We start from the raw sequence: 22,614 nt of genomic DNA, 5'->3' as shown, positions 1-22,614 counted from the left end.
GGTTGCTAACCACAGGTTGAGAACCACTCCACTAGAGTTCCATGTGTCTACCAGGGTAAACCCTTAAAGAAAACTGACATTCCATTCCAAATACCCATCAACTGTCAATAGTTCTACTTAGGGTGGAGTTTTCCAGTCCCTCCTCCTCCTCCATGAAGGCATGCTGACTCTTTTACAGGTAAACAATTGCTTGTGAGCTCCAGTGCAGTGGTCCTATTATGTCCAGAAGATACTGTTTTGCCCCAGGCCTCTGAGACATCTGGCCCTTACACTTTTTTTTTTTTTTTTGCTCCCTCTTCTAAGATATTCCCTGTGTCTTGGGTTAGGCCCTGTGATACAGATGTCCCATTTATGTCTGAGCATACCAGAGACACTTTATTCTCTGTACTTTGACCAGTTGTGAATTTCAGTGATAACTCCAGTCCACTGCACAATGACACTCCTTTGATGAGAACTGAAAATAGCACTGATCGATGAGTATAGACTTATGAATTTAGAAGACGGTTTGATACTATGTCAATTTAGCAAAATACTAGTAATAGCTCTATCCCCTGGGTTCTTGGCCAGATTTACAGTATCAGACATTATTTTCTCATGTAGAATGGACCTTAAATCCCCAAATTACTGAAACTTACTGTTTCCCTACTTTTAAAAACAGCATCCCTGGGACCATAATGGTAAAAACAGTATGTTTCTCTTCCAAATGGATTCAAACAGTATGAATTTTTGAAACAATTTTCCTATTTTCAAGCTCAGAGGACCTTAAAGTATATTTTCACCAATTTCTTTTCTGAAATGGGTTTTGTTCAAACAAAAGTGCCCAGAATTTGAATTCAAATGGACCTAGATTAAAAATCTGATATTGTCACTGATGAAAGAATAACACTGACGTATTGAGCTTACTTACTTTCTATAAAATGAGGAAAATAACCCTTATATATTTAATATTAGAAAAACCTGTTGCTTCTAACCAATTTTGTCAAGCAAGGAGGATGGATTCCAAATTGTTTCACTGAGCGCGTATCTAAGATGAGCCTGGATATTCAACATCAAAGTAAAGTTCACATAGGGAGTGAAACAAAAGACTGAAATATTCTGCATAATTGAGTCAGAAATCATATTATGAAGCAAATGACCCTACAAAGATTGCAAAAGAATGGAATTACTGGCAGACTGTCTTGCTTTTATGCGGTTTGAATTGGCTACAGGAAAAAATAAGACACTTGGTTTTAATTTGGTGTAATGCTGCAAATAAATCCTTTCTTTTTTCAGAAATAAACATCTATATTTTATTTTAGAATGTCTCAGGTGAACATACTATATGTGTAAACTGAAGTCCAAATAGCCTACACATCCAGGTAGATGTTGAATGGACTCAAGAGTATTGCAGCAAGACAGATGACACACATTCACATTCTGAGTTGCAATCTTATTTTTAGTTGAAATATGAATAAACTTAGCAGAAATTCACCAAACAATGGGTGTTGAGAACCAGAGTTCATTATGAGAATAAAAAGAGCTTGTTGCCTGGTCCCCTCCCTGCCCACCGCCACGCAGGGTATATTTCCCAGCAAGGTTTCCAGCTCACACATAATTTCATGAAAATTAGATATAATGCAAATAAAATACCTAGCATGGTGCCTGACAGATCATAGATACTCCATAAAACATTTAGTAAATGGAAATATAAACTAAGACTTGTAAATGAGTACCACTGGATACAGGTAAAATATCTGTGACTATTCCAGACAATTAATATTTTGAAAGAAAGTAATCCATAGTAGGGGTACGTAAAGAATGTCCTCAATGCCTAAAGATGTATCCTATATATCACTTTTGAAAGATATTTGACTGAAAGCTAACAAAATTACTAGCCAAATTTCTTTTCTTCTATGACAGGAACAGCAAAATCCTCGATCAGATTATTCCTTGACCAGTAAATATAGATTAGGAGAAATAACTCATGCTGCTGCAAATGAAAGTACAGGCTGGGATAATAAGAAAGCTTGATCGTTGTATTCCTAGAGTCTAGTCCAATAAAACTATCTATAATTCAGCTGTTTTCTGATAGTTCTCCAGTTTCTTGAGCCTATAGGCTCTTAAGCCGTGTTCCTTTCACTAGGTGAACAAGTAGGACCCACAGGCCTGGCTGTGGCTCAGATTTCTAAGCCTCAGTACTTTCTTATCATACATATCAGGAGCTAGTATGACATTGAGGGGAAAAAATGCAATATAAAGGGAAACAGAACCAATGACAGGAAGGCATATATAAAGCATCTCTCACTGAGCTTTAAGCATCAAGTTCTATAGCCAAGTGAAGAAATGTGCTCATTAGGAAGTGCTATTTTTCTAGCATGTTTATTTGATTAAGTATATATACACATTGAGATGAAGGAGGGTGATCTGGCTGCAACATCTGTCACTCTACTCATCACCGAGGTTGACTCAGCTAATTTGGCTCGCTAGGTCGGTGTCCTCTTTCAACCTTACCACTCCATGTGTATCTCACCCAACGCTTCATGCTTCCTTGAAGAGGACAACCTTCCCCTATAGAGGAGGAGCATTCTTTTATCAAGGGCATATGAATAGCTGCACTCCCCTGATAGAACCTCTAAACAAGCTCTCAAGCCTGCACTTTCTGATTTTTCATTCCTAAATGTTCAATTCAATATAGTGTCAATCCCTGAGTCTCCAATGACAATGTTTATATGTTTACTAGTAACGAATGCCACACAATTTTCCTTCATTGCAGATATGAATGTAATACTAATTATTTTGAGGTTTGGCTCAAAGGTAAATATGCCATATATGTCATATATGAGTCTATTTCCAAAAAAAAGGAGGTGGTATTAATACCAAGTTAAAATTAGGTGATGGGGGTAAAATACATACATACATACATACATACATACATACACACACACACACACACACCCTAATTCTAAATGCCAAGTTATTAAATAAGAAACTTGCCCCAGAGAAGGGGGATGCTAGAGGGGCGAGGTGGGAGTGGGTGAGTGGGGAAGCACCCTCTTAAATGTGAAGGCAAAGGAGAATGGGGTGGGGGCTCATGGAGGAGAAAGGGGGCAACATTTGAAATGTAAATACATAAAGTAATTAATAAAAAAGGAACTTGATTATAGGAGATCTCTAAAGACCTATAACATTTAAAGATAGCATGCGACTTCAGGTGGCAATTTGTAATTTATTCCATAAAAATGAGTACTTTTGTGTAGCTCTCAGACCTCACTAGAGAAGTTTCTTTGTGTAGTGGATGGTGGTGAATGCAGAAAGTCACAACTGGTCAAAACGCAAAAAATAAATTCAACAGAGTGCTCAGCCACAAATGGGATACCTAGATCACACCCATCAAAGCCCAGGGACCTCTCTCTAAACATACCATAGGAATACTATCAAAGTCTGAGGTCAGGGATGGCCAGCACAAAATGTCTTCTGGGCAGGAGATAACCACTGATGTTATGAACTCATAGCAGCTGTGGCTGCTTGCACAAGATCAAACTAGTCAACATTCCTGCATGGAGAAAGCCCCCATGCCTAGTTAGTGAGCTATTTATAGTTGATGGGTGCTGGAGGAGGGAGAGTCAGTTTTTATTAAGGGTGTGGCTCCTCATAGATGACCCGTGCTCTAGTGCAGTGGCTCTCAACCTTCCTAATGCTGTGGTCCTTTAATATAATCTCTCATGTTACTGTAACCCCTAGCCATAAAATTATTTTCGTTGTCACTTCAAAACCACAATTTTGCTACTCTTATGAATCTTAATGTAAATATCTTGTTTCCAATGGTCTTAAGCGATCTAGTGGCTAGTCATATACCCATGGGATGTGTGTGAGTGTGTGTGTGTGTGTGTGTGTGTGTGTGTGTGTATGCACAGCACAAACTAGAGTCAGTGGGCTAACATGAGAGAGGGAGAGTTGGGAGGTTGGGATGCAGTTAAGGATAGGCTTGTAGGGTGAATATCTTTAAAATATGTTGTATGAAATTACCAAAGGATTAATAAAAATAGGTTTAAAAGAGAACTCTAGGTCTTATAAGTATGTTATTTCTTTATCTTTCTCCGTCTAAACTGCTAGTACCTAGAGGACTGTGTCTTAATTGTTTTTAAAAATTCCTATAGTGGCTACTCACTGCTCTGAGAATATTTAATTTTAAAATATAAACATTTTCATGGTTTCTCAAATAAGACATTTCTCAGTTTTAGCTATTAAAAGCCTCTTTTCCAGGACATCTGGGGAAAGTAATTTGTAAAGAGCATTTACTGGGCTTCAACTACATATCAGGCTCATCCCTAAGCTTTTTACCTGTGTCATCACATATAATCATTAACTAACATGTGAAATAGGTATTTTAATATCCAAGTTTTATAGTCAAGTCAAGTGGGTTCTGAAGCGTGACTAAAGTCCAGGCAGGTGGCTAGGTGCAGGGCTGATTCAGTTCCAGCCCAGTTTGTGTCTGACTTTAAAGCCTGTGGTCTCTTCACAGCAGTACACTGCCTCCATTGTGTGCTAGTGAAGAAACCTTTAAAAGGTTTTACATTCCTTATGACAAAGATAAAAAAAAAAAAAAAAACCTAGGGAGGGAACCCTCAAAGTCAGCGATTCCTCAGTCTTAAAGTCCAGGCAGGTGGCTAGGTGCAGGGCTGATTCAATTCCAGCCCAGCTTGTGTCTGGATCTCTCTCTCTCTCTCTCTCTCTCTGTGTGTGTCTGTGTGTGTGTGTGTGTGTGTGTGTGTGTGTGTGTGTGTGTGTATGCCAACTTTCTTAATAGAAGCTTAAGAAATGCCTCCAACCAATCAAAAACTTTAACAGTGCCAGTAACTGAAGCTATCAGCTACACAGTTTTAAGTTATGGTTGCTCTTTTTAATTCTAAGAATTTCTGAGGTGGCTGGGAGGCAGGAGCTGAAAATAAAGTCAAAGCAAACCTCATTATTTACAAGCTGTTCTATTTAGTTCATCTGTATATTCATATCACATCACATAAAACATGTCAGCCTGCTGATTTACCTGCCTGGGTTTTGGCCACAGGGCATTTAACATTCAGTGTAACTGAATTATACACAAACAACTTATAGTTAGACTAATTACTTAATGGGGCTAGAGTACACAGACACACAGAAAAAAACAAAACAAAAAAGGAATAACGCAAAGAAACTAAATTTTTCTGCATGTGAGTCATTGCCTTTTAAAAAACAGACATTTCATTAAAAGCTAAAAATACAGGACATTGTTCAAGAATGAAAATAAAAATCATAATCTTCGCTCAGAGTTCATAAAAATGATGTTTAAATTTCTTTGAAAATATATAGTAAAGGGATTCTTTCCCCAGGATACCTATCTGGGAGAAAATGTAGTATCTGGGCTATGTGGCAGTTTCTGCATGAGAAATAAAAGGCAATGAAAATGAAAAGTTCAGAGAAAACCTATGCATGAATAAAAGAGCGCCTACAATATGACAGAGTTTCCTTTAATTAATAAAAATTAAGAAGCACCTTTTAAAAAGTGTTCCTCATTGGAAAGGAGAAGCAAGTAATTACAGGATCCCCATATATCTAAAAGCCCTGGAGCCAGGGATAAAGAAGACTATTGATTATCCCCATAGAGATGGCCACCATTTGCAGTATAAGGAATTATATTGCAAAGAAGAATTGTGAAGAAAGACAAATTGGCCAATGGAGATGTTATAACTAACATTATAGCCTTTTCAAACAAATACAACCAGCACCTTTAGAAATCGTGGTGTGGCTGTAAATTTGCACTTCTAAATCAACTCTAGTCTCTAGCTAACATTTCCCTTTCTCACAACCCTGGAAGCTGCTGTCTTGCTCTCTGCTTCTATGAGATTAATTTTTTTAACAAAGAGAAGAAAATTATGGAATTCTGCTATTCAAAATCGTTTACTTGAAATTTGCTAGGAGAGCAGTTCTTAAAATGGATGTTCCTAAGTGCACGCAGTGTTAACTCTTTGTGGTGAAGGATAGATTCAATAAATTGGCTCTGGCAATCATTTCACAATGCACAGCATATCAAATCACCACAGTGAACATTTTAGATACAAGTTTATTTGCCAAGTATGCAACATAAAGTTGGGTAAAGGCTTAGTGATATTATCTAGGTATGGTTATACCTGGCTGTAGCCCCAACCAGTGTGGAAAACTGAGATGGAAGAATTGCTTGTATCAAAAGTTCATCACCATCTCAGGTTAATTGTTTTGTTTTGAGACTTAAGTGTTTTCAAATGCTCATATTCTAAGGGTGTTGTTGCCAGCCTGTGGCACTACTACAAACTGATAGAACTCTTTGGAAGTGGGTCCAAAAAATATTGATGATGTATCCTTGAAGGGGATGTTGGGATCCTACCCTTTCCTGTCTTCTTTTGTCTCCATAACCACAACAGGGCTAGTAACTACCCTACATAGCTACATGGTTCGCGATTTGCTTTCGCCAGCCCAAAGTGACTGGACTAAGTAATTGTGGACTGAAATCTCAACTCCATGATCCATAATAAACTTTACCTACTTTAATTTTTCTCAAGTACTTTGTCACACTGGCAAATCCAAACCAAATCAAACCAAACAAAAACATACCAGCAACAGTAAAACCCAGTCTCAAAAAAAACCCCAGTAAAATTAATATATGAATAATAATAATAATACATGAATATATTAAATTCTAAGACTCATTATTTGAGTTTCCTTTCAATCTGTGTGAAAATCAGAAGACTATAAAGATAAGTCTCATTTAGACAAGTATTTATTTAACTTACTCTATGTAAGAGGAAAAATTCTCATGCTTTGGTAAAAGGCCCTGAATAATTCTCAAATTTAGGCAAGTACATATATGTAAACACATGGCCACAAATATACATTCTACACATATCTAAATGTATGAATAGACAGATGATATACTGAGACAAATAATGGTACAAAATATAAGCAGTTAATGGCTTTTTTAGTTATTTTAGCTATTGGACAATAATTCAGAATATTTCAGGTAATATTAATAATAGTTTATACTCAAAGAAAATTGTTTTGAGGCAGGGTCTCACATTGTAGCCCAGGCTTGTCTTTAACCCACTATATAGCCAGGCTGGCCCTAGACATTTAGTGACCCTCTTGCCTCGTCCTCCCAAATGCTGAGATTATAAACATAAGCCAACATACCAGGTCCAAGGATTAATTTTAACACATTAATACAGCTTAGCCCTTCTTCGTCTGACAACACTCTGTATTACTATTTCTAACAGTAAGCCGTAGGGAGATGTATCTCTATCTAGGGAACTAATTTGAGTATCAGAGTCCCAGACTCAAGTGGTAGGAGTGGGAAGGGCTGGTAGCTAGGATCATCTTGCTTGAAGCTGGTCATACTGCAGGGCCAAGACAATGAAACCAGGTGTATATCATTTAGCTCGATTGTTGTGCAAAGCCATCTTGAAAAACTGGTATAACATGGTTCATTGCTCCAGCCATATCTAACAATACATCAAATCCTGATATAAAGGACACTTTGAGGGCCACATTCCCAGAGTTGGCTTATGTCCAATCATGGTTAACTTGGGAACATTCGAGGTATAAGCAACTGGTTCCACTCTGTTACCTCTTGTATTACAGTCTAGTCACATTGTCTTTGGTCAAAATTTTTTACACAAAACTGTCATGTGGTACCTTTAAAAAGAGTATTTATATATAAATACTTCATTTGGTAAGTATTTACCATAGTATATTCAAAGTATTTATATATCCTATTGTATTCATATTTTCGTGTTATAATATGCACATATAATTACATTTAAATAGCATTTGATTGATATTTATAGACTCAATTATATTTATAGTGTAGTATTTACATTAGCATAGTATAGCATTTGTATATATAAAATATATACAACATACACACCTAAACAGACATGCACACATAGACACACAATACAGTCTGTAAGGACAATACATACACCTAACAGGTGCAGAAGCCAACAAGAAGTAGAAATAGGCTCAGTGAAACAATTCAACCATTTATAAGACCCCCACTAATATCCTTTATTGCTGTAACAATTTCATTATCCATTTAACCCTTGATCTATGGCAACTTGAACTTTGTAATAAGCTTGCCAAGACTGACTTAATACAGTAACAAATTAGGTAATTTTAATTCTCAGGAAAGTCACTATACACTGGCATTACATCTTGAGCTGTACTTATGTCTTCCACTAAATTTTATTACTATATGATCTGTTTACACATAGGAGCTGACTCATATTATACATATTATACATATTTTAAATTATAAAATAATCATATTACAGTATGATTATTTTACTGTGTGTGTGTATGCCATAGGTTAATATCTTGTATTTTCCTAAATTTGTCTCCATCTCATTTTTGTTTTTTTTTTTAAAGTAATCACATCATTTTCCCAGTTCCTTTTCCTCCCTCCAACCTCTTCTATGTGCCCCCCAATAACTCCTTAAATCCATGGCCATTGTCTTTGTTATTGTTACATATATGTCTAAGTATATAAATGCATTGCTCAGGAAAGTCAGTGTTACTTATATGTATATGATTTCAGGGCTGATCACTTGTTACTAGATAAACAAATCAGGTGCTCATTCCTGAGGATGACAACTTTTCCTGCTCTCAGTGTTCCTTAGTTGCCCATAGCTCTTTGTTTAGGGGTTGCAGTCTGAGATTTTCTCCTTCCATGTTATCAAGTCTATTGTTGTTCATCTGATTTTCCGAGACGAAGTCTCCCCCTGTCCAAAAGTTCACAAATTTGGCTAGATTGTCTGGCCAGTAAATCCTGATCCTCCTGTCTTCTCCTCTCCAGCACTGGGATTACAACCAAGCCTTGGAAAACATGCCTTTTCTATGAGTGTTGGGACTTAATTCGGGTCTTAAAGTCTGTGAACAAGTACTTTTCTCAATGAAGACATATCTCCAGCCTTTGTGTATCTATGTATGTGTGTGTGTGCGTGTGTGTGTGTTTTAGTTTGAACCCATACACATATGTTATAGAAATGTTCTACTACTAATATACATTCTCAGAACTCAAAGTATGGTCATGATATACTTTGGTCTAATTACCAAAGAAACCGGGGGCATCACGGAACTCTACATTGCTAGGATTGGCCTTTGCCATGTATGAAATATTATTATGGAGAAATGTCACTAGTAGTAATGATTGTGACATATTTAGGTTCCATGTTAGTTGGGACAAAGAGCATCACCTATTTTAATTCACATTAATATGTAGTCAAAGGTTCCCATTAACTGTTATACAGCATGGTTAACTCCTTCCATTATCAAGTACATGAATATCATTAGTAATATTTCTGTCTTCATACCTAGTCTCATTTTTATTACTACATATGACTTGTAAAATTTAATGGGTTTTATTATGACATTATATGACTTGTAAAATTTAATGGGTTTTATTATGACATTATATGACTTGTAAAATTTAATGGGTTTTGTGTGATATTTCCATTCATATGTGTTTTCTTCTCAAAATAGTTATTTCTAAGCTATTGCTTACTGATTAAATTTGCCTTTTGATAATTTCATTCATGTATGTAGCATAAGCTGATCACTCACTCCCTGTACGTCCCTTATCTCCTTCCAAATCCATCGATCCATTTTTCTGCCCTCCTTGCAAATTATTCCTTCCTATGTATTTTAATTACTATATCTTACTCTTCTTAAAATCACTGCTCATTAAGCATAAACGTACAAGCATGATACCAATAGACATGCTAATGTTGAAAGCAGAAAGGTCTTGAGGTCTCTACCCTATACAAAGAACTAAGGAATGCTCAGACGAGGAGAAATAGTCTCCCCCAGGGAAGAACACACCAACTGGTTATCCAATACTAAATGGGCAGCCCTGAAAACTTTCATAAAAGTAACCTTACAGACTTAGCAAATTGTATTCATGTATTTAGGAAAACAGTCACACGCACGCATGTGCACACACACACACACACACACCACCACCACCACCACCACCAACAACAACAATTAAAGTGGCCAAAAATTTGAAGAACAAGAGGACCTACACGGGAGTGTTTAGAAGGGGGAAATGATGTCATTAATTATAATCTTAAAAATTAATTTTTTAAATAAATGTAGATCCAGCTTTTCTTGCTATACATGTTCCATCTCCTATTTTACTGAGCACCCTCTTTTCTTTCATTTAACAGCATTTAATTCAATGTAAGGTGTCACTGAGTATCAACTGCCTTAGATAATGTCAGAATACATACGCTCTACTTCTCTCCAAATGATAGGTGCTGTATTCTACAGTGTTATAATGATCATAACCACAAGTAGTCTAGTATTTGATGTAATTGTGCCATGAGGTTTCTTGTAATATTCTTTTCCAATTAAGGTTGTTTCAAGTAGGAACAGCAATCCAATTTGTCATGTTCAGCATGTTATTTTCATTCAGAAACTGTTGGTATTTTTCAGGATATCAACAAGTTTTTTTTTCACCAGCAAAAACAGGATGGTGTGTTCTTATATTCTTTTATGACTATGTAAAGGTATTATACCTGTGGGAAGTCATCTGAACAATTATCAAAACTCAGCTGCTATCATCAATTTTTGTAACATTTGCTACTATGCCTCATAATCTTCAGAAGGAAGATATCCCCGGAAAAAAGATCTTCCCTAAAATATTCTTTTGGTTTGCTTTTTAGTGACAGGGTCTCCCTATGTAACCCTGACTGGCCTAGAACTCACAATGTAACAGGGCTGGCCTTAAACTCACAAATATTCACCTGCTTCTCCTGGGTTTAAAGGCATATACCATCAAGCCCAGCCTTCCCGAATACTCTAATGATGGGGAAAGTTTCTGTAACATAGCTACGTCAACATTTCCATCAATAGAAAACAAAAAATGAGACTAAATGTCCAGTTAAACATGTACATGAAGCTTTTTACAAACAAATGTGAACTTATGAAAATCAAATATATAAGTAACATTACAGCAGTCAAATCTTTATTTTAAAAAAGTGACTACTGCCTATATATTTAATCTTTTTATCCTCAAAGGAGGAAGATAAAATCCAATAAACTGTAAAAGCAAATCTTCCAAAAGCCTTCTGTAATAAATGAGAAGCTTTAATGCTATTCTTGAAATTCTGCCGAGGTAAACTTTCATAAAATGTATTATAATCTATGAAAATTGCTTAATTGAAAGATGAGATTAGGCCTAAATGTGCAATGAAGCTTGTGTAACACCAGGCAAAGTTCTTCATAAACCTTATTACTCCTGCCTCCAGAATTATGAATAATATATTTCTGTTGTTTAAAATTCAGGAATAAAGCTTATTACTTCGTAAAAGAATTTATAGATTTATTATAGCACTTAGAATACAGAAATGCAGATCTTACTGTGGACAGACACAAATCACTTTCATCGTTCTGACTAACCTTTGCATAGTCAGTCAGTCATATGGGAGATCATTTTTTTCCAACCTCAGAGATAAAAACCCGCATGATATACTAATGTCAAATATTAACACAGTGAATTTACTGAGCAGCCTGGCATTGGAATGCTAAACATCCTTCTGACCTTAGCTAGTAACAGGCTGAACCTGTCACCATTGTGATAAGCTTCTTCACTGAAGAGGACAGAAGTCAATTAATTCTAAACATTCCGATGTTCAGCACTTAGTAATATATGGTGGTACCTAATCCTTATATAGGTTTTATAATAAAATTTAAACTTTTCATCTATTGTGAAATTCAATTAACTTTCTTACTCTACATAAATCTTGTTGCTTATGGTCCTAAATATAATGAAGGTTTCTTTGCTTTGTGGAACATTAGTATATGACATTGCCAAAACTTCACAGCCTTTGAAGAACTTTTCAGATTATAAAAACACATTCTGTTGCTTCTATCACCTGAAAGTGTTAACTACCAATATCATGGAGAAGTGGAACAACATTGTGTTGTTACAATGACAAAACATGGAGGGAAGAGTAACTAATGATGGTGGTATGGGCCAGGGAAGAAGGAGGAATAGAAGTAGTTAAATAATTATGTTCTGGAGGCATTCTGCATTTGTTCATGAAGGCTATGTGGGAAATGAGAGGGGCAGACAGAGAGAGGGAGGGAAGAGCAGCTCAATAGCTTCTGGCCTGGAGACAATAGAAATTTTGTAGAAAATCGGTGTAATACTGATATGTGCCCGTGTTGACTGGAAAGAACTAGAGAAAAGGGAGACATTGCTAAAAGGAGGAAAATTGCTCAATGACAGCCTTGAGTATACAAAAGCCAGAAAGAGTTTGTATGCCAGAGAAAGTTGGCTGCTCCAGAAAACATCTTATCTGTCAAAACAGAAGACAGAGAGGAGGAGCAGGATCTAAATGCAGATACAGATAGAAGTACAGGATGTAGATCATAAATTTAAAAAGTTGGTATAGCTACAAATATTTTTCTGGTACTTCTGCAAGTCAAGGTGTAGACACAGAGTGAGAGTTAAGGCTTGGCCAGGGTTGATTTTGCCAGCGACTATGTTTCCCCCTGCATGTGCATAGGTTCTACATGTATGGATTTAGCAAACATTGGAATGAAAATATTCAGAATAAAAAACTGCATCTCTCCTGGATATGTGTAGACTTTTTCTGACAGTCAATCCCTAAAGAACATAGTATGACTTATTTGCATAACATAAACATTGTATTAGTTATTATAAGCAGTCTAGACAGGACCTAAAGTATTTGTATATGCAAATGTTATATGTAAATTCTGAAATATTTTACCTAAGATACTTGAGAGCCTATGGATTTTGAGTATAGTTTCTGAAACCAATCCCCTATGGATGCCGAATGTTCTACAACAAAGAAAGTGACAATCTGAGGTAACATTTGAATGTCCACAGAATCTAAGCTAATTAATTAGAGAATTGAGAATCTGGGAAGGGGTGAAGATGGTTTAAATAAGACAAGAGCAGAAATAGAGAATTATAGGTACTCCTCTGTTCTATAAGTCTTTGGGTGTTATCATTTCTATAATTTGTACTTTTAAAAGCATTAATGTTAAAATACGGTAAAATGGTAAATATGCAGTATGTTTGTAGCTTAACACTGTTATAATGAACAATTGAAATTTTAAAACCTTCTTTGGACTGGCAAGATGGCTTAGTGGGTAAAGCTACGTGCAGCCAAGCCTACCATGAGTTCAATTCTTGAAACCTACAAGGTGGAAGGAGAGGATGGACTTGGGCAAGTTGTCTTCTGATCTTCATATGCACATTGTGGCATGTGCATGCCCCTCCCCACACAGGCACACATACACACAAAACACAACCTACCTTGTCATGAAATCCAGCATTTTGTTTTTTATAGCTCCACTGCCACGTACAAATTCATTCATTCATTCATTCTCTCTGTCTCTGCCTCTGCCTCTCTCTCTCTCTCTCTCTCTCTCTCTCTCTCTCTCTCTCTCACACACACACACACACACACACACACATTTCCCTTCAGGCAGTGACAACAGTTGTATTGGTTTTATGACAACAGTTGTATTGGTTTTATGGATATTTCTTCATCTTTTTTTTCTAATTTCTTTATTTTGAGTGTGGAAGGCTTTTATAATTTAGGAAAACACAGTTCATTTAAAGCAACATATGTATTTACAGTCATTTATAAATAAATGTTGACTGTGCATCCTAAGAAGTGTTAAAAGATTTAATCAAGCAGGATTAACTTTGACAAATGACAGAATATAAAACTTGAGATGATGAAAGCTGATATACTTTTTGAATGACTAAATTTCATAAAGCATATTTATAGATCTTTGTCTAGTAAGTATAGAAATATCCATGAAAGCAAACTGTAACTGAAACGGTATAAATATTTGAAACTTGGGGAAAGAGAGCACTACAAACCTGCTTCCTGCTTTGAGCTCTTGCATTCCGTAATCTTCGAGCAGAATAAAAGATAAAATAGCCCACAGTTGCTGCCGTAATAATAAAAAAGGACACGGAAACGAAGAAAATTGAATAATGATTCACCCAAGGGCCATGTTTTTTCCCTACTTCGATGACCATTGTTACTTGTATGCCTTTTTGAATAGACTGTAGAATTTTTGTTCCTTTCAGATTGCCAATCATGATTGCAACAATGTTTCCTGCACCTGTAAAAGGAAATGAATTCAGTTTTAGTTTGAGATCATTAATATAAAAATGCCAATTTAATGGATGATTTAAAACATTTAAAATGAGACCTACTGACACAAATGGATGTGTTATCATTCAGTTAACATTATTAAGCACCTATTACATATTCAAAAGACATAAGAGTTATAACCATGTGTGAGATTTAGTCATTGAACTAAGGAGCTCATAGTTTAAAACAGTGGTCCTCAACTTTCCTAATGTTCTGATCCTTTAATATACAGTTCCTCATGTTGCAGTGACCCCGAACCATAGAAATTATTTTGTTGCTACTCCATAATGGTAATTTTGCTAATGTCATGAGTTGTACTGCAAATATCTGAAAATAGCATATCTATATAGCATATGACCCCTTTGGGTCGAGAACAGCTGCTTTAAACGAAGGCATGGCACACAACATTAACCATAATTCAACAGCATTACCTTCAGAGTCTAGTTTGCTTCTCTCACTCTGCATCCCAGGCAAGCCTGGAACTCAGGACCTCCTGTCTGGTCCTCCTGAGTAGCTAGGAGTACAGGCCTGAGAAATCACCCCAATATCCAAACTGTGTGAAGGCCTTCTTAATGACGCATAGTCCACTACTGGTAAACAATAGAACTTACCTCCTCAGCATTATTAAAATACTTAAATGTATTTTTTAATTTATAAGGAGGGAGATTGTCACACATACTGAATATTAAAATATATAAAGCTCTACATATCAAGATAGGGATTTTTGACAAATAATCTCATGTGTCCCAGCCCATACACATGTTCACAATGTGGTATTTTTCTATGTCTTCAAAGATAATATCAAATTTGCACAAGCTACTTGGGAAGGAGAAGCAGACATGTGAAAGGAGATCATTGGACTAGAGAGGGCAATGTGTAGGCCAATACAATCAAAGCTCATTCTCTTCATGTATGGAATATAAGGCGATTCTTTCCTTCTTTCCTTCTTTCTTTCTTTCTTTCTTTCTTTCTTTCTTTCTTTTTCTATGAAATAAAATAAAGAAGAAAAGAATAACAGAAAAAAGGATGCGCTTCATCCACCGAACATTTATTACAAGAAAGGAAAAGAGAAAGCAGGCAGGCAGGCAGGCAGGCAGACATTTTGTTTCAACAGCTCTAAGGTTTTTTATATATAGACCTGTTCAGGTTCACAAAGAAAATAACACAAAGTAGTGATAGAAGTATTTGTTTCTATTTAGTGCCAGGTAAGGACAAACCTGATCTTACACTACTACTGTTACTAAAGGCCTCATATCTGTAATAACCTCCTTTCAACTCCCAAACATGTTTGGTTAGAAAAGCAAGACAAATCTTATCATTCTCAATGTTCTGAGAATGTCATTGTTCAAGCCATTTCAATGTTATCAAGGTTTATAATCCTCCTAGTTTTTATGACCCAAGATGAATGATCCTAAGCAAAAGAAGGGTTCTTTGAATGTTAATGTATTGCCAACCAGAGAAACCCCCTATTGATACTAGGTTAAGGTATTACTCAAGGTTAATGATTAAACTCCAGCCTGGAATAAACAACCACTCACAAATAAGACCTTTAGACTAGAATTTAAACACAAAGGACAATACTCAGATAGTGTTACCATTTTCAACTACTATGAGTAAAAATCTTAAATGCTGGTATATATTGTGGATTTTTTAAATGCAAATAAATAACCCTTGAAATATACAGCTCTGAGTAGCAAAAGACAAAAGATTGGGCCACATAGAATCACCTCCCAGTACCCAGGCTTGGATCCTTTCCTAATAGATACAAAAGCTATCACCAAAGATCCTTTTATCAGTTTATTTTATGTATATGAGTGTTTACATGAATGTCTTTATGAACACGATATGCGATGTGCATGCACTACAGTGAGAGGTGGCTGTCAGAACCCGTGGAACTGCAATTACAGATACTTACAAACGACTATGTGTCTAGGAGGCAAACTTGGGTCCTCTGGAAAAGCATTGGGTACTCTTAACCTCTAAATCGTCTCTCCAGCTCATCACTATAGATAGTTAAAGCTCAAAAAAAAAAACCCTATTGTTACAGGTGACAGTTAAATTCTTAGGGTTCCTACTGACTGATGCATGACAGACAACTCAGTCTGATAGAAGTTAATGACTCACTATCATATTTCCATGAAAGAAAATTGCAGAAGATACAGGAAATGAAGAGAGTATAAAATGTAGACAGCATTTTCTGTATCTCTACCTAAAACAAACATGACTAAATTTCATCGAAAATAAAGAGAGAACCAAAATTTCCCTTATGGGTGAAAGAATTTGTAAGTTAGGAGGAAAGGGGTCCTTTGTTGGTTTTAAATTTCTAGCCATGAAACTAAACCCAGAATTCTATCTTTTTCCTATAAGGAAAACATCTGTCTATAAAGTTTTCATTAGTCACATAATATGTTATTGTAATAGATATGATATTTGACAGTACAGCTACTTTTAAAAGTCAACTTTAGAAAACATTGCCATTTGAAAGAATTCTTTTTACATCATGGATGTGACCTTCAAATAAGTTTCTGAATAGTGGAATTCTAGAGTTGTTTCTTCTTTAGAAGATACAGACACAGCAGCAGAACTGGCTACTCAGACTAGCCACTGCATTCAGACAGACTTAAAAATAAAAAGTCAAGAACGTACATTGTGTATATATCAGGAAGAAGGTTGTATTTCAATACCCACAATCCATATTCATACATACCTTCTGAAGTCTAACAATGAAATACACTGAATTACACTTCCAGTCATATAAAAGACACATGTCTCACTTCAACATGGCTCATAGGCTAAAGGACCACTTAGAAGAGTATTTTGTATGATACCATGCATTAACATGTGAATGCAAGTGCACACATGCTATGACAAACGTGTAGACATCAGGACAACCTAGAGTTATCAGTATTTACTTTCCACCTTGACTGAGACAGGGTCTCTTGTTGCTTTTCTCCACTGAATATTCCATGCTAGCTAGCCTTTGAACTTCTTGAATCTCTCCTGTCTCTTTCCCCATTTCCCTCCAGGAGAGTTGGGCTTACAGATACACACACTGCTCTGTATGGTTTTACCTGGAGTCTGGAGATTTGAACTCAGGTCTTTATGTTTACATGCTAAGTGCTTTCTGCATTGGGCCATCTTTCCAACTTTTTAGCATCAGACATAATGCATTCATCACAGTCAAATATGTTTAGCTAAGTCCTTATCTTAAAAAAAATGTATCTATCACTGCAGGGTTAGGTGTGTGCCGAGGTGGGGAGATACCTGGGTGTGTGTGTGTCTAGGAGGTAGGGACTATGTGAGGGGTGAACCAGGAGAGGGACAGCAATTGGGATCTTAAAATGAATGAATGAATTAATTATGGAAAAGTGATAAGATGTTATAACAAAAATGTATTTAGTGCATGCAACTGTACAATCAGCCTTTTTCCATGCGTGAATATAACATATATATTCAGCACAATATTAGAATATTTTAAAACAATCTGTGAGCAGTATTTTATTTCTGTAAAACATATATGTCATATACTGATTAAATTTATGCCAGTTTGACAGCAAAATGACTCCGGGGATAAAAACCCTTGCCAATAGAGTCTGACAACCTGAATTAGGACCCCTGTAAGAGTAGAAGGGTGAAACCAAATCCGCAATGTTATGGTATGTGCATGCTCATCGCACTAAAAATAATTAAGTGAAAACTATCCACAGACTATTAGGTTCATTCCATTATATATTTAACACAGACTTTTTACTCTAGTTGACTATGTGAAACAAATGGATAAAGAAATCAACCCATTCTATCCCTATATTAGTAAAAGTATGTCATCTTTAGTTGTACTTGCTTCTTATTCCACAGATAAAAATGTATAAATATGTAATAGTGCCCTATTTTCATAAGATATACTAATTATGATTTGTTATTGACAGTGGATTAGTTTTGTAAGCCATTATTTAATATAGCAGTAATATTATCTGTCCCCAGACTCTTATAATTTGCACTGAAGTCATATATTATTGAAGCTGGAATAGACCTCATGGATCAGTCTAATTCATTTAAAAAAAAGTAAACAAAAAGTGGACAATTTTACGTGAGGGAGGAAGAGTCTTGCTTAACTTGTCAATAGCATTTGTTCTCTTCTACAATTTCGTGCTTCTCCACCGTTGTTGGATAAGAGACAGTTAAGTTTGGTTCTACAGAAAGAGCAAATGGCCTTCTAGTGGGCACTTGAGGGCTTCAGTGCAAGTACCCCACAGCATTTATATTTGCTGATCAGAGACATTTTTGTTTACCTTCTCAATTTCACCTCTACTCTGGATAGTGAAGGTTACCAGATAAAATTTATCTATAAACTATGGTCTTAATATATTTAATATATGGTAGGCATTGCTATTGTTCCAATTACAAGGTAAAAATAAATTCCTAGCAAGGAGGGGAAGAGCAGAACACAAGACAGTGGCTTTGGCACTCTGCTTACCACTCTTCTATAGTAGTTCTCTATTTCTAATGACATCCAAAGTGATCTGACTTTAAAAATAAAAATTAAAAAGGGACGTCAAGGGCTACCCCCCCCACACACACATACTTGCACACACACAAGTAAAAAAAAAAAAATCAAATCAGTGTATATGTAATCCCAAGAGAAGTTTGATTTTTTTTTCTATTTGTTACTCTATTGAAAACCACAAAATAAGATGTTGACTTTGGATTCCAAAGAACAGACTCATTTTAGTGGAACAACAAGAAAATCAAACAAACAAAAACTAGCTCTATGTGTTTCAGGGCTGGGAATTAAATGCAAGGCCTTACTGAATGCCACCATGACTGACAGGCAAGCACTTAACCAGTAAGCCACACCCCAAGGTTCTAAAGAAAGCCTTTTATGACTGTTGGGTGGGTGTGAGTTTGTGCTGCTAAAGCAAACCTAGCTGAGCTTTGTTTTCCTTTAAGCTCCCTATGGCCTCCCAATATTGCACATGGCCGTTATTATGGCTTCAGTGGACTCCAAACCTTTCAGATCCTCAAATTAGCTTTAGTGACTTTTAAAATGATCTTTTCTTTTTTGTTGTTGTGCTAAGAACTGAGCCCAGGGCCTCACGTATAACAGGCAAATGTTCTGTCACTGAGCTATTATTTCAGTTTAATATGTGATCTTTCTAAAGGCTCACAAAACACTCATTATGTGAAGTTACCCACTTACAATAAGCTGGATGTATGTGGTCACAATTTATTGTAAACTTTTACTACTCCTCAAGTAGACAGTCATTGGGGGATACAAAATGAAAGGAACATCAAAGACACGTGCATATGGGCTGGAAGAACGTTTTTCTTTCATTTTGATTTTATATTCTTTTTGAAGTTTTTGTGCATGTATTCACATACATACGCATAGGACATGTGTGGGAGTCATTTCACTCCTTCCAACACACAGGCTCTACAGAATGAGCTCTTGTTATTGCGAGCACCTTTACTCACTGAGATATTTTGCAGGCCCTTAGAGTCTCAGGTAGCCCAGACTTGCCTCAAACACACTGGGTAGCCAACAAGCTGACCCTAAACTTCTGACCATTCTGTTATCACCTCCCAACTGCTGTGTGACTCACCAGGCCCGATAGCATTTTCATTTTTAACAAGATTTGGAAAATGTAGTAGATATGATTCTTCAGGGGGAACAATTTAAAATACAGCTCTTTGCTGATTAGGGAGAATGAGGTACTGTCACACTCTATCCAGAGACACTCAAAAGCAGTTCTTCAAAGCTCGTGAAATGGATCTTCTCTGAGGACAAGCATTCAAAGCTTCAGGAAGACAAATCCAATGATCCACGAACAAACTTGCTTTGTTGAATCTGTGCCACTTACACAGACACTTAGGCTGTCTCATCATTCTCATTAGTTTTAGCTCTTTCTCTTACATTATAGATAACAACATATTCGATGCAAACAGATTGAGCAGTCTATGAAGTTATCTTTAAGATCAAGATCAATGCACTAATTTATATAGTCTTCAGCTGTGGAGGTATCTAGTTTTTCTAGTTTTCTTTTTCTTCCTTTTTGTTTGTTTGTTTGGTTGGTTGCTTTGGTTTGGCTTTCATTTTTTGAGACAGGATTTCTCTGTGCAGCCCTGGCTGTCCTGGAACTAGCTCTGTAGAGAAGTCTGGCCTTAAATTCAGAGATTCGCCTGCTTCTGCCTCCAGAGTGCTGGGTTTAAAGGCACAAGCCACCAGGGCCCAGCTTGCTATCTAGTTTTCTATCAAAAGTTTCCCTGTATTAATTCTCTACTTACATAGAACCAGCAGAATGTGATCTGGATAACTCAGGTGATCAAATCAGTGCCAATGAGTAAAACTATAAATCACTTCCTTATGGGCCAGTTACACAAAAGACAGACAGTACCCCTATTTTTTTCAGTATCTATAGACAGGCCAGGTACTGTGTTAGGCTATTGGGCTACAGTAAATACCTAAAACATAGCACATGTTTTGGGAATAGTGATAATACAACAGAATGTAGCAACTCTTTCATTAACTAGTTGTGTATTGTGGTGGTAGTGATGAGTGCCTACAGAGGCCAAAAGAGTGTCAGATTCCCCAGAGATACTGAGCTAAATAAAGGTGGTTATGAACCACCCAACATGCATGCTGAAAACCAAACTTAGGCCCACCAGAAGAACTAGTGCTCATAACCACCTAACCAGCTCTCTAGCCCCTGTAACAATGCTTACCACCATTACTAAATATCATTCAAATAATATGTTAAATCACTATGCTCTAGTGTAAGCACTATGAAAGCATTTATTTTATTTTTTGGTATTAAAACTGCTCACAAATTAGATACAGGCTCATGTTGAAAGCTGGCCTCTTTCATTTATTTTAAAAATGAAATCTTATTTACTTATAAACACAACCTCATTAAATGAGTATTTCTAGAGAATAAAGACACAGTAAGTTCTGTGTTTCTGGACCTTTTTACTCACCTTTGATACTAATATGTCAAGATATAAAATAAGTTATAATAAGATTTTCATAACATATGGAGCATTTTAAGCATAATGATAGTATATTTACAGGACCCAGGCTCTCCAACACAAAACATAAGGAGATGAGCAAAAAATAGCATTCTTCATTTAATGTTAGGAAAGCAGAAGTATTCACTAACAGTGAATTACAAATAACAAGGCCACTGAAGTCTAATATGGTTGTTGTAAAACTAAGCTCACATTCAACACCGCCCAGGCATCTTGACAAAGCAATGGAGTCAGCACTTGGGAATTCACTGCTATCTAAAACGGACAAAGTCTATGTGTGCCGGGGTTCTTGCACAGTAAATAAACAACCCTCTAATCAGGAGAACCTGACACCAATCACCTGAACTTTTTCCATAGTGGGCTTCAAAGAATTGTTTTTTTTTTTTACATCACAAACTCTTTGGGCAGTTAGGGTATATAACTATTTCTGTCAGGAAGATCAAAACTCTTAGGATGGAAATCTAAGAAGTACTTCTGTAAGACAGAAAATACGTAAGTGTGTATAGTATAGAAAATTGTTCTATTGGTTTGGACTTTCAGGTATTTCATCTGTAGGTTTGGAGGGCACTGCTATCGCAGAGAAATGGAAGAATGGATCACTTTTGATATAATACAAAATATCTAATGGAGTCTTCAGAAAGCAGCATATTAAAGATAGGTACATAGATGCAACTCTGTAGAAAAGGTCATAGATGAATAATTTGTGCATGACCTATCACATTTACAAGTAAACAATTCTCATAACTGTTCTGAAAACATCTAGTCCTGTCTTAACTATTCTGATTTCCACCAATTGTTATGTTTAGCATATCACAAAGAACCCAAAAACTAGATTCACAGTTCTCCAATTTTCTGGTCTCAGGACATTTTTACATGTTTTTAAAAGTTACTGATGACTTCAAAAAACCTTTGTTTATATAGGTTATTTCTACTGACATTTACCAGATTAGAAATTAATACCAAGGAACCTAGAAAATGTTAATTCATTCATTTAAAGTCATCATAAATACATAACATTATTTTGTTAAAATCACTATTATTTTTTCAAAATGTAACAAGGAAGAGTGGTGTTATTTATATTTGAATGGAGGCCTATAAAGTAAACTTTTACTCACAGAAATGATGCAACTAGAGGCTCAAGTGTTACTTTAATAGTATTTCCAAATAATTGTATATACTGTACTTTGATGCTACATCCAAACTGAATTTTTAGTTAGTTAAAAGGTATCATTTAAAACCATGTCAATGGACCCTTTCTACTTGGTTAAATGGAAATCCACTGGTTTGCCTTGCATATTGAGTGGATATTTTTATTTATCCACACTTCCTCCTCACTGTGGCCTAGTGGCTCCATGGCCCTGTGTGTGTGTGTGTGTGTGTGTGTGTGTGTGTGTGTGTGTGT

The 22,614-nt window shown here is 36.1% G+C and overlaps 1 protein-coding gene across 2 annotated transcripts in view; it reads right to left on the bottom strand.

Annotated features, from left to right (window-relative positions):
- The window catches only part of Rnf128 (ring finger protein 128), a 101,971-nt gene that overhangs the window by 15,376 nt on the left and 63,981 nt on the right, over window positions 1–22,614 (bottom strand). For both annotated transcript variants that reach the window (XM_028767472.1, XM_028767471.1), the window contains exon 2: window positions 13,910–14,157. In XM_028767472.1, coding sequence (XP_028623305.1) covers window positions 13,910–14,157 — 248 coding nt within the window. The remainder of the gene's footprint in view (window positions 1–13,909; window positions 14,158–22,614) is intronic.

The sequence above is a fragment of the Grammomys surdaster genome, unplaced genomic scaffold (genome assembly GCF_004785775.1).
Source record: "Grammomys surdaster isolate TR1022 unplaced genomic scaffold, NIH_TR_1.0 173, whole genome shotgun sequence".
Lineage (NCBI taxonomy): Eukaryota > Metazoa > Chordata > Mammalia > Rodentia > Muridae > Grammomys > Grammomys surdaster.
This window is presented reverse-complemented; position numbering and strand designations above follow the sequence as displayed.